The sequence below is a fragment of the Balaenoptera musculus genome, chromosome 4, assembly GCF_009873245.2.
Source record: "Balaenoptera musculus isolate JJ_BM4_2016_0621 chromosome 4, mBalMus1.pri.v3, whole genome shotgun sequence".
Classification (NCBI taxonomy): domain Eukaryota; kingdom Metazoa; phylum Chordata; class Mammalia; order Artiodactyla; family Balaenopteridae; genus Balaenoptera; species Balaenoptera musculus.
The window spans coordinates 73,734,774-73,748,693 of NC_045788.1; the positions used below are offsets into that span (position 1 = coordinate 73,734,774).

General features: G+C 35.1%; 1 protein-coding gene across 1 annotated transcript in view; it reads left to right on the plus strand.

Moving 5' to 3' along the window:
• Positions 1-13,920, plus strand: part of LOC118894005 (leishmanolysin-like peptidase) — a 45,533-nt gene that overhangs the window by 20,867 nt on the left and 10,746 nt on the right. The window contains 6 exon segments of the mRNA XM_036849674.1: positions 251-281; positions 1,164-1,246; positions 1,742-1,865; positions 4,271-4,449; positions 8,451-8,556; positions 12,217-12,311. Of these exon segments, the coding sequence (XP_036705569.1) occupies positions 251-281; positions 1,164-1,246; positions 1,742-1,865; positions 4,271-4,449; positions 8,451-8,556; positions 12,217-12,311 (618 nt within the window).

Sequence of the window (13,920 nt, forward strand, 5' to 3'; positions counted from 1 at the left end):
AATTATGAATCTGTAGTAGTTTATGAAGAGCTATTGGGAGTAGCTGATGTCTTTCCTTGTCTTTAACTTCCCAAATGAATGAGACAGTATGTGATCAACTCTGAAATGCTCATTGAGATTTAGAGGGACTGATATGGCATGCTTCCACAATGCATTCCTTGGGACTCCTGCCAGTTGTATTCTGAACAAAAATGAGACAGTGGTTTGCCCTCAGCATGGCAATCTTTATGTTTTATGTCATCATTTTCAGGTTGCTCCCTGAGAAAAGACACCTTGTAAAGGTATGTAATAAATACTCATAGCTTGAATTGGACACTTAAAATGGTGCATTTTATTGTATGTAAATTTTACTTCAGTAATGAAAAACTTACACATGACTATTTTGTGAATGACTGAATAAAAGGTGTTGGTAGTAAATGTATTTCTCATTATCACCAAGGTGTTTTTGTGATGCACTCACTAAAACTTTGTTCATATTTGATATTGTTAGTCTTCTCATTTTATAATTTGATATTAAATCATTCTCATTTTTTTACTTGTCCTCTTAAGTTTTAGGGGAGCAGAGCATGCTTAGGATAGGATGAAAAAGACGATGTTTTAAAAACATTGAGAACACTATTCTCTTGGTGGAAATGCTCATTCTCCTGAAGATTAATTGGCCTGATAGTATGAAATGCCAAGGTCATTTATAGAGGTGCTAGCCTCATAAGTTTTTTAACTGTTACAGAGGCACACACACACATTAAGCCAATTCATTATGGGCCACAGAAATGGGTGAGGCTAAAGTAGATCTTCTAAATATAAGATTTTCTTAACATAAACTACCTTCATGTTGGAATAATCTAAATCAGTCTCAAATTTAAAGTAAGATTAATAGTTGCAATTTATATTTTATAATATTCTATTTAAATGGGGTAGGGAAGGAACTTTCTGGTGTTATTTCCTCCAAACTAAACTAGAAAATGAGGAAATTCCTTTGCTCCTAGACTCAGTCTTTCCCCAGCCCTAGTCACACAACCTTTGACTAGTACGTATATTCCAGAATTATAAGGCTTTTTCCTTCTTTCCCCTTAGTCGTTAATATCCTATGCTTACTTGTTTTAAATATAGTTTATCTTTTAGCTGTAATTCTGACTGGTTTTTTTTTTCCAACTTTTATTTAGACCAAACTTTTTCCACAAGCTGTTTCTTATTTAGAGAAGACTTTTCAGGTTCGTAGACCTGCGGGCACCATATTACTTAGTAGGTATGTCACATTACACACAGGTCATTTTCTTCAGTTGTTTAGTACTCTACCCTCCTCATTCTGTCAGTATGGCAAATTGTGAGATTTATGCTGCAGTATTTTATTATGCTGGTTCCTGGAGACCAAACTGTAAGATATTTAAAAAGAATAAAAGAGCATCTGTTGGGTAATCATTCTTTCCCCGATTTTCCATTATGAGGTGACCCACTGGATCTTTCCCTTGGGTGTAGTTGTACCCTTTTTCCCATATCCCCTTCCTTCCTCCTTCATGTGTACAGTATTGGCTTTTGAAGTATTTGAGTGTTTGAAAACCCAGATCAGAAGGATTTGCCACAGAACCAAAATTCTTTCTTAGACTACTTTTCTAACTAAAATAGTAACTATTATAAATGAACTAAATATAGCAGCTACTAGTTTTTTTATAATGTTTTAACTGCTGTGAACTCATCTTTATTTTTTTTTGTAATTAAACTTTGATGTACAAATGAACTGAAGACAATGTGCAACAAACCAATACCAATACCTACGGAAGGAAAATGATCACCATAGATGCTGTACTGAGGAATGTGCAGAGCATACAAAATGTGGCCCCGTTATAGTGCCTGAGGAGCACCTCCAGGTATTTCACCCTGCTGTTAGCAATGTTCTTATTCTTTAGGATAAACTTATGACAGATTTTCAATCTGTGATTGTCACTAAGAAGATTTTACAGACTTAAGTTCAAAAGCTTCATTCTCTACCAAAAGTAATCACAGTTAGGTGTGCTGATTTTATACTTTCATTGGTTTTCAAGTGAATTTAATTATTTTTTTCTTTTCTCAATTAATCTCTGGGGCTGCTGAATCATTTCTGCTTAGGACTTTATCTTTGCCCTCCAAAACATCTTTTAGCAACTATATACCTCAGAATTTTTAAAGGGCAATTTAACATTATCTCTTCAAATAAAAATAATGTGTATGCTTTAACCCAACCTGGAAATGTATTCCTTAAAATACTTATAACTATGTAATATATGTTCAAGGATATTCTTTGCAAAACTATAAATATGCCTATATTAATATTAGTTAAGTTATGGCATAACCACATAATGGAGCACTACACAGCTGTTAAAGAATGAAGTAGAAGGACTCCCCTGGTGGTCCAGCGGGTAAGACTCTGTGCTCCCAATGCAGGGGGCCCAGGTTCAATCCCTGGCTGGGGAACTAGATCCCATATGCATGCCGCAACTAAGAGTCTGCATGCCACAACTAAGATCTGGTGCAGCCAAAATAAATACACAAATATTAAAAAAAAAAGAAATAGATCTTTATATACTGATTTGGAAAGATAGTTAAGCTTTTAAATGGAAAAAAAAAAGTTGTAAATCAGTATGGGTAGTTAGTCTATTTCATTTAAAAATTAAAAATTATCATCAATTATTCAGCTTTCAATAAAGCTGAAATAAAAGCATAAAAAATAAAAATAAGAAGTGTATACACACATAAAAAATTATGACGTAATCTGGAGGTATATGTATATTAAAAAATCTGGAGACATTAAAATTTTAATGGTTTTCATTGAGTTGGATTATGGGGGGCTTTTATTTGGTAACTTATACATTTTTGTAATGTTCTAATTTTTCATATTAAGCATCTATTATTTGTATCAGAAAAAATATAAAAATTTTAAATGCATAAACCAGAAAGCCAATTTATTTATAGCTATATTTTGGAAAATATGATTATTGCTTTAGCTGCTTTTCTCTACTGAGCTGTGTTCTCTCATTACTTTTAGAAAATGAATACATTATTAAACATTGACTTTGTAAGCAAAATTAAACATATAGTTGAAGTTTACTTTATAATTTTTTTCTCAGAGTATTTGAAGCTCACTAAAGGCTTTTAGAACCCTGTATATTGGCACTAATACAGCTAACTTACTCAGCTTCCATTTCTTTTATCAAATTTCTTGAAAGCATAGAGGGTTTTGGGAACATGTTTAAAAATTAAAACAACTTGTTAATTATATATTTATCTCTTTTCCTAAGACATTTAGAGATATTTCCTAGACATTTTAAGGCACATTTCTTTGCTTTTTTTCTAAGGTATTTTTGTTTTTATTCTTTTGGCTTTTTCAAATTCTGCTTTCTACTTATCCTCTTGGGGGTCCTGATTTTTTTTTTTTTTTAATAAATGAGAGATCATTTGAAAGAATGCTATTAAATCACAACTTTTCTTAATATCAACTATTAATAGATTAAAGTAATTGAATTTTAAAATTATAAATACATGTATTAGAGAAACAAGAGTAAACAATGTAATGAAATGAGAATTTCTGTCTTTTCTCTCTCTACAAGCATCACTTACGTCTTAAAAAAAACACCATTTACTGATTTTCCTATATATAATTTGGAGATTATGATTGTTTAGGAACTTGGATAGAAGAAGTTCTCTAAAAAAACGTATGTTAAAAGGGCAAAGTTTGCTTAGAAAACTAGAAACAAAGGTAATATTACAAGATGACTTTAACTTTTTACCTTATATACTTTTGTATTATCTGAATTTTTAACAAGATACATGAATTACTTATAATAGGAAAATACTTCCAGTAAATAAAGTTTTTTATTAATTAGTTTTGAAGTAACTATAGATTCATGGGAAATTGCTAAAAAAAAATGTGTACAAGGAGGTCCCTTGTAATTTTCACCTAGTTTCAGAGTTTAATAAAACCTTTTCTATTGCTGTCTTTTTTGTACCCTGGTTGGATGCCCTTTATAAATAGCAATTGTTTCTTTTAATTAATATTATACATTTATGATTATAGTATATAAAGTATAAATTTTAATAAAATAAATTTAAAATTAGAGATAGGAATTGAGTAGAGAGAGGTATGGATTTTGATAAAAGCTGAAGGATAATAAATAAAAATTAAATCATACATATTTAGAGTCTGGATTATATAATTATATATAATTATAAATTAAAAGTCCTGATAGCTAACCTCATCTCTGGTCTGTTTTTCCGTTGTTGTCCCCCATGGGCATAGCAATGCAGAGTCTGCTGTGGGGGTAAGTGGCCCTGTGGAGCAGTGGGTGTGCCAGACCAAGAGGGAGTCCGGGATGCAGACTTTGTTCTTTATGTTGGTGCTCTGGCCACTGAGAGGTGCAGCCATGAAAACATCATCTCTTATGCAGCCTATTGTCAGCAGGAAGCAAAAATGGACAGGTAAACTTTCCCCTGAGACTTATTTCCCAAGATCTAAAATAAGAACTCTTAAACCATATTCTAAGTGTTGAGAGTACAAGAAGTTTGCATTTGCCAGATTACCTCCAGCAGTAAGAAATGGCATACAGCCTGGATTGGGGTGTGGTGGGGGAACCAGGTTATACGACTGCTATGCATATGGTAATATAAGTACCAATTCCAAAGGAAAAGTCTACTGTCAATAGAATTTTCTTTGAAAGTGATGGCACCTCTCTAAGGAAACAATTTGAACTTTAATTTTAGCACTTCTGTGCTAAACTGTAAGATGTTCAAAATAACTCTTCATCTAATTGTCATATCATTATGTCCTTCACTTAGCTTAATTGTCTCTAAAAAATTTAGAGTCCTGGAACTTCCCTGGCGGTCCAGTGGTTAAGTCTCCGCACTTCCACTGCAGGAGGAGCCAGTTCAGTCCCCGGTTGGACTAAGATCCCACATGCCGCTTGGCCAAAAAAAAAAAAAAAAAAAGAGTCCTCTTTTTTATTTACAAAATATTTCAAAAAATTTTTCTCAGTGAAGCAGCCTTGAAATAAAGTCGTTATGTATACAGAAGATTGCCTGTCACACACCAGACAAATCAGTTAAAGGCAGTAGAAACTAGTATGTCTCAGTATGGTTTGTATGTGACATTCTCAAATCTAGGAGGGTTAATGTGACCACATTCAATGGTCCAGTGAATGTAAGGACCGTTGCTGAGTTCCTGAACATTCATCTACCTATCAAAATACTAGCTGACTTTAAAGAGCTGTTTCACTTCTATTGATATCTAATTAATTTAAGGAAAAAATGAAATTATTAGTAGGACCAAGTAGCCAATACAAAGGAAACACTAATATATGCTTCAGAATTATACTGTCAATACTGAAGGTGGTAAGGAGGTCAAAATCGGCATCATGGATTATGAAAGCAGTCTGTTAGCATGTTACTATGTAATTGTTGATCCATGAAATAAACTCAAAAATCTTTAGCTTCTGAATGTTGAGAATGCATCAAGTCAAATAAATATTTAATATATTACTGAAGAAGGAACTGCTATATGGTTTTGCAGATGTATATGTACTATTGTTTAGTAAAAAAATATATGTATTTAATAGAGTGTTCCTTTTTTCCTGAGAAGCTGTCATTAAATTTATGATATTTTATAATTACTGGTGTCTCAATATCAAGGAAATATGGCATTTGAAGTGCTAAAGTTACTTGATAAAATGAGATACTTCTTAAAGTAGATGTCTTTGAGAAATATGCCTTCATAATAGCAGTGCTGCAAAATCATGGTTCTTTATCTGAATTTGACCTAAACCATATGGGTTGTGCACACACACAATCTCATTTTTAATATACTGTTGAGTGTCAGAAGAACATTGCAAAACAGTGTACCTAATATGATTTCATACTTGTTTTAAAAATCTGTATGGACTTGAATGTGCTAAGGTAAAAGTCAAAAATAATTAGGATTACCAGCTATCCCAGTTTTCTCGGGAGTACCCTTGTTTTAGCCCTAAAATCCCATATCCCGGGAAATCCCTCAGTCCTAGGCAAACCAGGATGGCTGGTTACTCTAAAAAATAAAGCACCCCAATTGTTGATAGCAGTTACCTGTGATAGTGGAATTTAGTGGCGGCAGTTTGTAGAATAGGGAATTTTTACTTTTTTCTTCATGCATTTCTATATGTTTGGATATATAGCTTTTTCCAATGAGCTTTTATTACTTTTTTAAACAAAAGACATGTTAAAGTGAACCTTATGTATTAGGAACAGAATGGCTTCCCTGGGGAAGTAGGGAGAGGGATATAAAATCCCATGTTGAGATGGGCCTAGATTAGTTCAACTCCTTTCAGCATCTGATAATACTGAAAGTACTTAAAGTATCTAATTGTCTTTTGGGAGAGAATCCAACATAGGAGTTATCACATAGATGAGAATCCCATAGCCCAGAGATGCATCTCACTTTCATTGTACTGCTATTATGTTTCTTTAAGGCACTTGAACATTTGGTTCACTTTAGGTATGAATGACTAGCTGAAAGAATAAATGTTCCTCGTGTCAGTGAATCTGAAGCTACTCATGTATGTATTCTCATACCTGGGGAAGATTTTGTCTTCTTATGAGGAGAATGGTGATGTTAGAAGAGCAATATCTTAAGTTGTTCTTTTTGAATCTTTTTGATAGAAGTGAAACTTTCCTTCAAAACTGCTATATTGCGTTAATTCATTCCATAAATATTTGAGCGCTTAATATGTTGCCAGCAGACTAGGTGAACAAAATAGACACGTGTACCTGTCTCATGGAACTTACAAATTACAGAGGGAGTCGGATATTAGTTAAATACTGATACAAATAGACATGTGACTTCAAATATGATAAATACTTTGTAGAAAAAGACAGGGTGTTGCAACATTAAAGAGAACAAAAGGGGGAAACATAATTTAGATCAACTGGGCAAAAAAGGCCTCTTTGAAAAAGTGAAACTTTAGATATAACCTGAAAATCGATAGGCTTCAGCCAAATAAAGAGCTGGAGAAAGAGCTTATGTTAGGAAAATGCTGTGTCTACCTGTTGCTGTTAGAAGCCACTCCAGTGGAAACTGTGTTTGAGGATGAGAGCTTTAGGGGATGCATTGGAGGGAGAAGTAGACAGGGCTGTTTCATTCTAAATGCAGTAGGAAGTCCCTGACAGGGTTTAAGCCTGATAGTGACGTTTATTTTATATCTTAGAGGTCACCGTGGCAATATTTTGGTGAGTGAATTATACTCATACTTTTCTAAGTGTAAGTCTGTTGTTTTCAAGTATGAAGAAAGTACACTGTATGTTTTTTTAACTAAATAAGGCAAATGTTACTCTGTAAATAGGCCATCACCATTTGGGGAGGTTTGTGGTATTTCTATGGTAAAATGTTGAGGTAGTGTTGGGAGAAATACCTTGGGGTTCCTTACTGTTTGTCACAGCTTTTGAAAGGCAGGTGGGTGCATGGTAAAACTGATTGAATTACTGTGGGTCCTTGTCAGCTCTTGGACTCTCAAGTTCTAGGCTCAGAAAGAGATATAGAATTCTGTAGATTCTAAAAGGTATAGAATACTGTATGAAAGAAGATAATAGGAAGCTAAAAAACTTTATGTTGGGCTTCCCTGGTGGCAGTGGTTAAGAATCCGCCTGCCAATGCAGGGGACATGGGTTCAAGCCCTGGTCCGGGAAGATCCCACATGCCGCAGAGCGACTAAACCCATGCGCCACAACTACTGAGCCTGTGCTCTAGAGCCTGTGTGCCACAACTACTGAAGCCCGCGCGCCTAGAGCCCGTGCTCTGCAACAAGAGAAGCCACCACAGTGGAAGCCTGCGCACCGAAGCGAAGAGTAGCCCCCGCTCACCACACTAGAAGAAAGCCCATGCACAGCAACAAAGACCCAACACAGCCAAAAATAAATAAATTAAAAACAAATTTTTTATGTTAATGAAGGCATTATTGGGACAGGAGAAAGGGGATAGTGAAATGGAAATCAGAAGGTTCAGCAACTTGCAGCAACCTGAATGATTTGCTTATTGTCCTATTTTGTACCTACTTTTCCTCTCTACCTACTTGTCTGTCCCTGTGCCTATATATATAGTGAAATGCTGAAGTCAGAAATGAATTTTGCAAGTAAAATAGTGTTATAATTTAAATTTTTTAGTTCACTCCCTTTTTTGGTACATATTGACATACTTTACAAATTCACACTGAAGTATAATTAACTGACTCTATCCTCTTGTGGGAACAGGTGTTGATTAGCCATGTCATAGGAAAACACAGGTATATGTCTTGAAAGTAAAAGATAGTGAAAGTTAGATGTTATGTTATAAAATGACATTTGATATTTCACAAAGATTTTTCTGACCTTGATCAGTTTTTGATAGAAAAATATAGGTTAATAAGTATAATACATATTGTCCTGGAATATAATTAAACATTTAATGTCTGTTTTAACAGGCCAATTGCAGGATATGCTAACCTGTGTCCAAATATGATCTCTACCCAGCCTCAGGAGTTTGTTGGGATGCTGTCCACAGTGAAACATGAGATTATTCATGCCCTGGTAAATTTTGCTGTTAACTATTGTTCTCTCCTTCATGCCTTGATTTTCTGATTATACTCTCATTTTGATGTATATGTTAAAATTTAGGATTACGTGGCATCTTAGATTATGATCAGTAAAACCTAGTTGATTAGGCCTCTGCCAGTAGACAATTTTTAATGATTAGGATAGTGGCTCGGTTGAGTTATACTACCTAAAATAATTAAACAAGTAAATCTATTGGGCAAATAGGAGTTCTGAAAAAATGATTAAGCTTCTTAAGAAAAAACTTAGTAATTAAAAAAAATTCACTTTCATCTAAAATGGTAGCTGATATGCTAATTATAGATCTTATCTCTTACAGAGATCTCATTTCTAAAAGTCTTCTTGGTCTATTTAGACTTTCTGAATTTTATATATACTAAGTGATTCAGAACTTTGCTTTTCCCCAATTGGTCCAAAGTAGTAAACTTTTACAGTATGTCTGGGGAATTAAAGTTGCCTAAAACCTAGGAAATGTCCTCCTGATGTCATTCATATGTTTAGAAAACAGATGGGAGTAAAATGCAGTGATTAAGAGAGAGAATGGGACTTCCCTGATGGTGCAGTGGTTAAGAATCTGCCTTCCAGTGCAGGGGACACGGGTTCAATCCCTGGTCTGGGAAGATCCCACATGCCACGGAGCAACTAAGCCTGTGCACCACAACTACTGAGCCTGTGCCCTAGAGCCCGCGAGCCACAACTACTGAGCCCACATGCCACAACTACTGAAGCCCACGTGCCTAGAGCAGGTGCTCCGCAACAAGATAAGCCACCGCAATGAGAAGCCTGCCCACCACAACAAAGAGTAGCCCCCGCTCACCGCAACTAGAGAAAGCCGCCATGCAGCAATGAAGACCCAATGCAGCCAAAAATAAATAAATAAACTTATAAAAAACAAAAATTAAAAAAAAATGGTAGCACCCACTATAGAGTACATTATTAAAAAAAAGAGAGAGGGAGAGAATGGATCACGCAGATCTAGGTGCGAATCTCCTTAGCTTTACTGCTAAAAATCTTTGGGATCTATTACAAATTATTTAGCCTTTGTAAGCCTCTGTTTCATCTATAAAATGAAGATAGTAGTACATATTACAATGGATTTTTTTCTTGAGGATTAAATAAGATGAAACATAAATGGCTTAGCACCATGCTCTACATAGTAAGGTATAATAAAATTAGTGGCTATCATTTATTCGTCTTATTTCGTGAGCTATTATGTATGACCTCAGTCTTTAAATCAGCAAATACCTTGGATAATTCAGTGAAACTCTAGTGTATCCAGATAGCACTTCTGTTCTTCAAGTAAGGAGATTCTAAAATGAATCATCTCTTTTCCTTTTATTAAAAAAGTAAGTCAAACCTGCTATTGTGATGAAAGACAAACATCATTCTAAGTAACATTTTAAGCTTTAAGCTCCAAAAACAATAGATACTTGATGTTGAGAGAACCAGAAAAAAACAGCAGGTTTTAAGTGCAGTATATAAGTGAACATGAATGCAGAGGTCCCAGACATGAGGTAAATTAGGTTATGAACAGGCAGGTCACAAAAGAAAAGGTCCAATTGGCCAAGAAGTATATGAGAACATATTCACATTTACTTTAGCAATCAGGGAGTCTCAAATTAAAGTCAGACACCATTGAATATAAAAGCATGTGTGAGAGTTACTATGTACATTGACTTTAAGGTAGTGATTACCTCTGGGAAAAGTGGGAAGAGAAAGGGTGAAGGTAATGGGCCTTTAACGATATTTATTCTGCAGTTGTTTTATTCTTTAAAAAAAAGTCTGAAGAAAATATGGCAAAACTAATATCTTAAATCCTCTTAAAGAGTATACATAAGTTTCTATTAGATTTTTAAACTTTTTTGTGTATTTGAATTATTTAAAAAATTGTAAAAACCTAGGAAATTTAAAATATTAGTTTGTCTCAAAAACCATCCTGGAGGATGGTAAGAATTAAATGTTTAACAAGTACACTTATTCCCTATAAAGTTATATATGCTCTAGCTATCAATACAGTCATTCCTGATTCTTTCAATACCAGATAAGCCTTCTGAAATGTGAGTGCTTAGAAAAATTTTCAAATTGATATTGTGGAAAAAAATGTGTATTTAGAATATTATGAAAGATGAGGCACAGCATACTATTTTAAGCTTTATATAACCTCAGTGAATTGTATATTAAAAACTGTTTAGATTTTCTTACCTGACTCCATTAAATGTTCTTTGCATCTTCAGAGATTAAAAAAGAAGAAATGTAGGAATAAAAGAATACTCTGGATTCCATTAATCATTTTGGCAAGCCTTGAATGACACAGGCCACGGTTATGTAAGCAAAGACATTTGCCAAATAAATTGATTAATTAAGTGATCATTTGTGATTGTTAGTTATTTGGATATAAACTATAGCATAGTCTCAATGTATAAACATACTTAAATTAGTAGTTACAAAAGCACTTTGTTTTAGTTATTAGGTTAGGAAAGAAAGTAAGAAAAGAAATCTCACTAATGAAATAGGAGATATCAAATGTCAGTAATTTTTCTTTTTTGGCCCATTTTCTCATCTTATTTGGGAGAGGGGATAGAGAATGGGAATTTGAATACCTTTATGTGAAGTAGCTACTATCTTATTAAAACAGAAGACTTCTTAAAAATACTGTCTAAAAATGTGATTATAAACACACAAATTGGGGCTTCCCTGGTGGTGCAGTGGTTGAGAATCCGCCTGCCAATGCAGGGGACACGGATTCGAGCCCTGGTCTGGGAAGATCCCACATGCCGCGGAGCAACTGGGCCTGTGAGCCACAATTGCTGAGCCTGCGCGTCTGGAGCCTGTGCTCCGCAACAAGAGAGGCCGCAATAGTGAGAGGCCCACGCACCGTGATGAAGAGTGGCCCCCGCTCGCCGCAACTAGAGGAAGCCCACGCACAGAAACGAAGACCCAACACAGCCAATAAATAAATAAATAAATAAATAAATTTATAAAGGAAAAAAAAACCAAAAACACACCAAATTCACATTGTAAAAAAACTTTTAGAAATACAGATGATTTTACACATTACTCTACCACCAAAAGAACCACAGCTAACATTTCGATATATGTTTCCAGTCTTTTTTCCGAAGTATACACCCCCCCACATAAACACACATTTATAGTCTTTTTTATTTTAGATATAGATATATATTAAATATGGACTTTGGTATCAAAGACTTGGAATTTTTATGAGTGATCTTACGAGCACACCCCCCTGCTCTAAACTGTATTGTTAATTGTTAATAGTAACATTACCTGGTTGCAATTGTAGAGTTTGTTAGTAAGTTCATGTGAAAAGGACCAACTATGATAAACACGTCTTTAAACAAATAAATGCATTGTCTATACCAACCAAAGAATGTCTCTGTTACTATTACTTTTGGTTTCCTCACTTAGAATTATCTCAAGTAATTGAAATTTAAAATTCATAATATGAAACACTTAATTTCAGTCCAATTCCAGTATATGACAAGTTCCTGTAGAAGTATTGGCCTGACACTTTTATGTGGTTGTATCAGTGTTCTCTTTTGATAGTGGCATGTTGTGATATCTATAATCAGATTTGATATTTTTTCACTGTAAGACATTTTGAACTTTTTCTTACAGGGTTTCTCTGCTGGGCTATTTGCATTCTACCGTGATAAAGATGGAAATCCTCTAACTTCAAGATTTGCAGATGGTCTCCCACCTTTTAACTATAGGTATTTGTTTTTTTTTTGTTCTTGTTCTTCTCTTTTAGGAGAGTGCTAAGACTAGAATCTGAGGAATCATAGCATGTTAAGTTCCATAAATAATAGTGGCTTTATGGCTAGCCTAAGAAGATTGTATGTCCTATCTTATTAAAACAAGATAGGATATAAGGGTGGGATGAATTGGGAGATTAGGATTGACATGTATACACTACCATGTGTAAAGTAGCTAGCTAGTGGGAACCTGCTGTATAGCACAGGGAGCTCAGCTCAGTGCTCTGTGATGACCTAGATGGATGGGATGGGGGTGCAGGGTGGGAGGGAGGTCCAAGAGGGATGGGATATATGTATACACATAGCTGATTCACTTCGTTGTACAGCAGAAACTAACACAACATTATAAAACAATTATACTCCAATGAAAAAAAAAAAAAGTTCATTTAGCTTCACCTTTTCATTTTACAGATGAAACAATTGAGATGGAGAAAACTTAAGTGACTTATCCAAAGAGCAGGACTCCTTTGCCAAGCAGAGCTCTTTTGCACCACTCTGTAGCTTGTATTACTTTATAGAAGAGTCAGGCCATGGGAAAATATGGGTTGGTTATAGTTTGGTTTTTTAATAATTATTGCCTGTACATGGCAATATTTACATGTTAACTGGTATTTTATTTAGCACATCATATTAACAGTGACCTAGAGGTTCAGGGCCTAAAAGAAATAATACCAAGAATTACTAAAAAAAAAATTATCAAGAATTTTATATAGAATATCAGTCACAGAACTATAACCATTTGCATGCATTTATATAAAAAATAAATCTCTAAATTAAGAGCACATGTCCACAAAAAGACATGTAAATGAATGTTCATGGCAGTTTTGTTATTAATAAACAAAAAATGGAAACCACCTAAAGGTCCATCAATAGAAGAATGGATTAATAAATCGTGATATATTCCTATAACCAAAAACTACAAGGCACTAAAAAGAACACATTACTGCTGCATGCAATAAAGTGTATGACTATCACAGTTACAAGGTTCAATAAAAGAAGTTGTAGTCCAGGGACTTCCCTGGTGGCGTGGTGGTTAAGAATCCACCTGCCGGGCTTCCCTGGTGGCGCAGTGGTTGAGAATCTGCCTGCCAATGCAGGGGACATGGGTTCGATCCCTGGTCTGGGAAGATCCCTCATGCTGCAGAGCAACTAAGCCAGTGTGCCACAACTACTGAGCCTGTGCTCTAAAGCCCGTGAGCCACAACTACTGAGCCCGTGTGCCACAACTACTGAAGCCCGCGCACCTAGAGCCCGTGCTCCACAACAAGAGAAGCCACCGCAATGAGAAGCCCGCGCACCGCAATGAAGAGTAGCCCCCGCTCGCCGCAACTGGAGAAAGCCCGTGCACAGCAACAAAGACCCAACGCAGCCAAAAAAAAAAAAAAAGTCATAGTTCAGTTGTATGGAGTTTAAAAACAGTCAACGATAAAAGACAGATTAGTAGTTTTACTTGAAGCCGCAGGCTATTAAATGCCATACAAGTTGAACAGATTGAGAAGGGGCATAAGGAAACCTTCTCGGGGTGCTGACACTCTTCCATATCTTTATCAGAGTAGTGGTATATGGA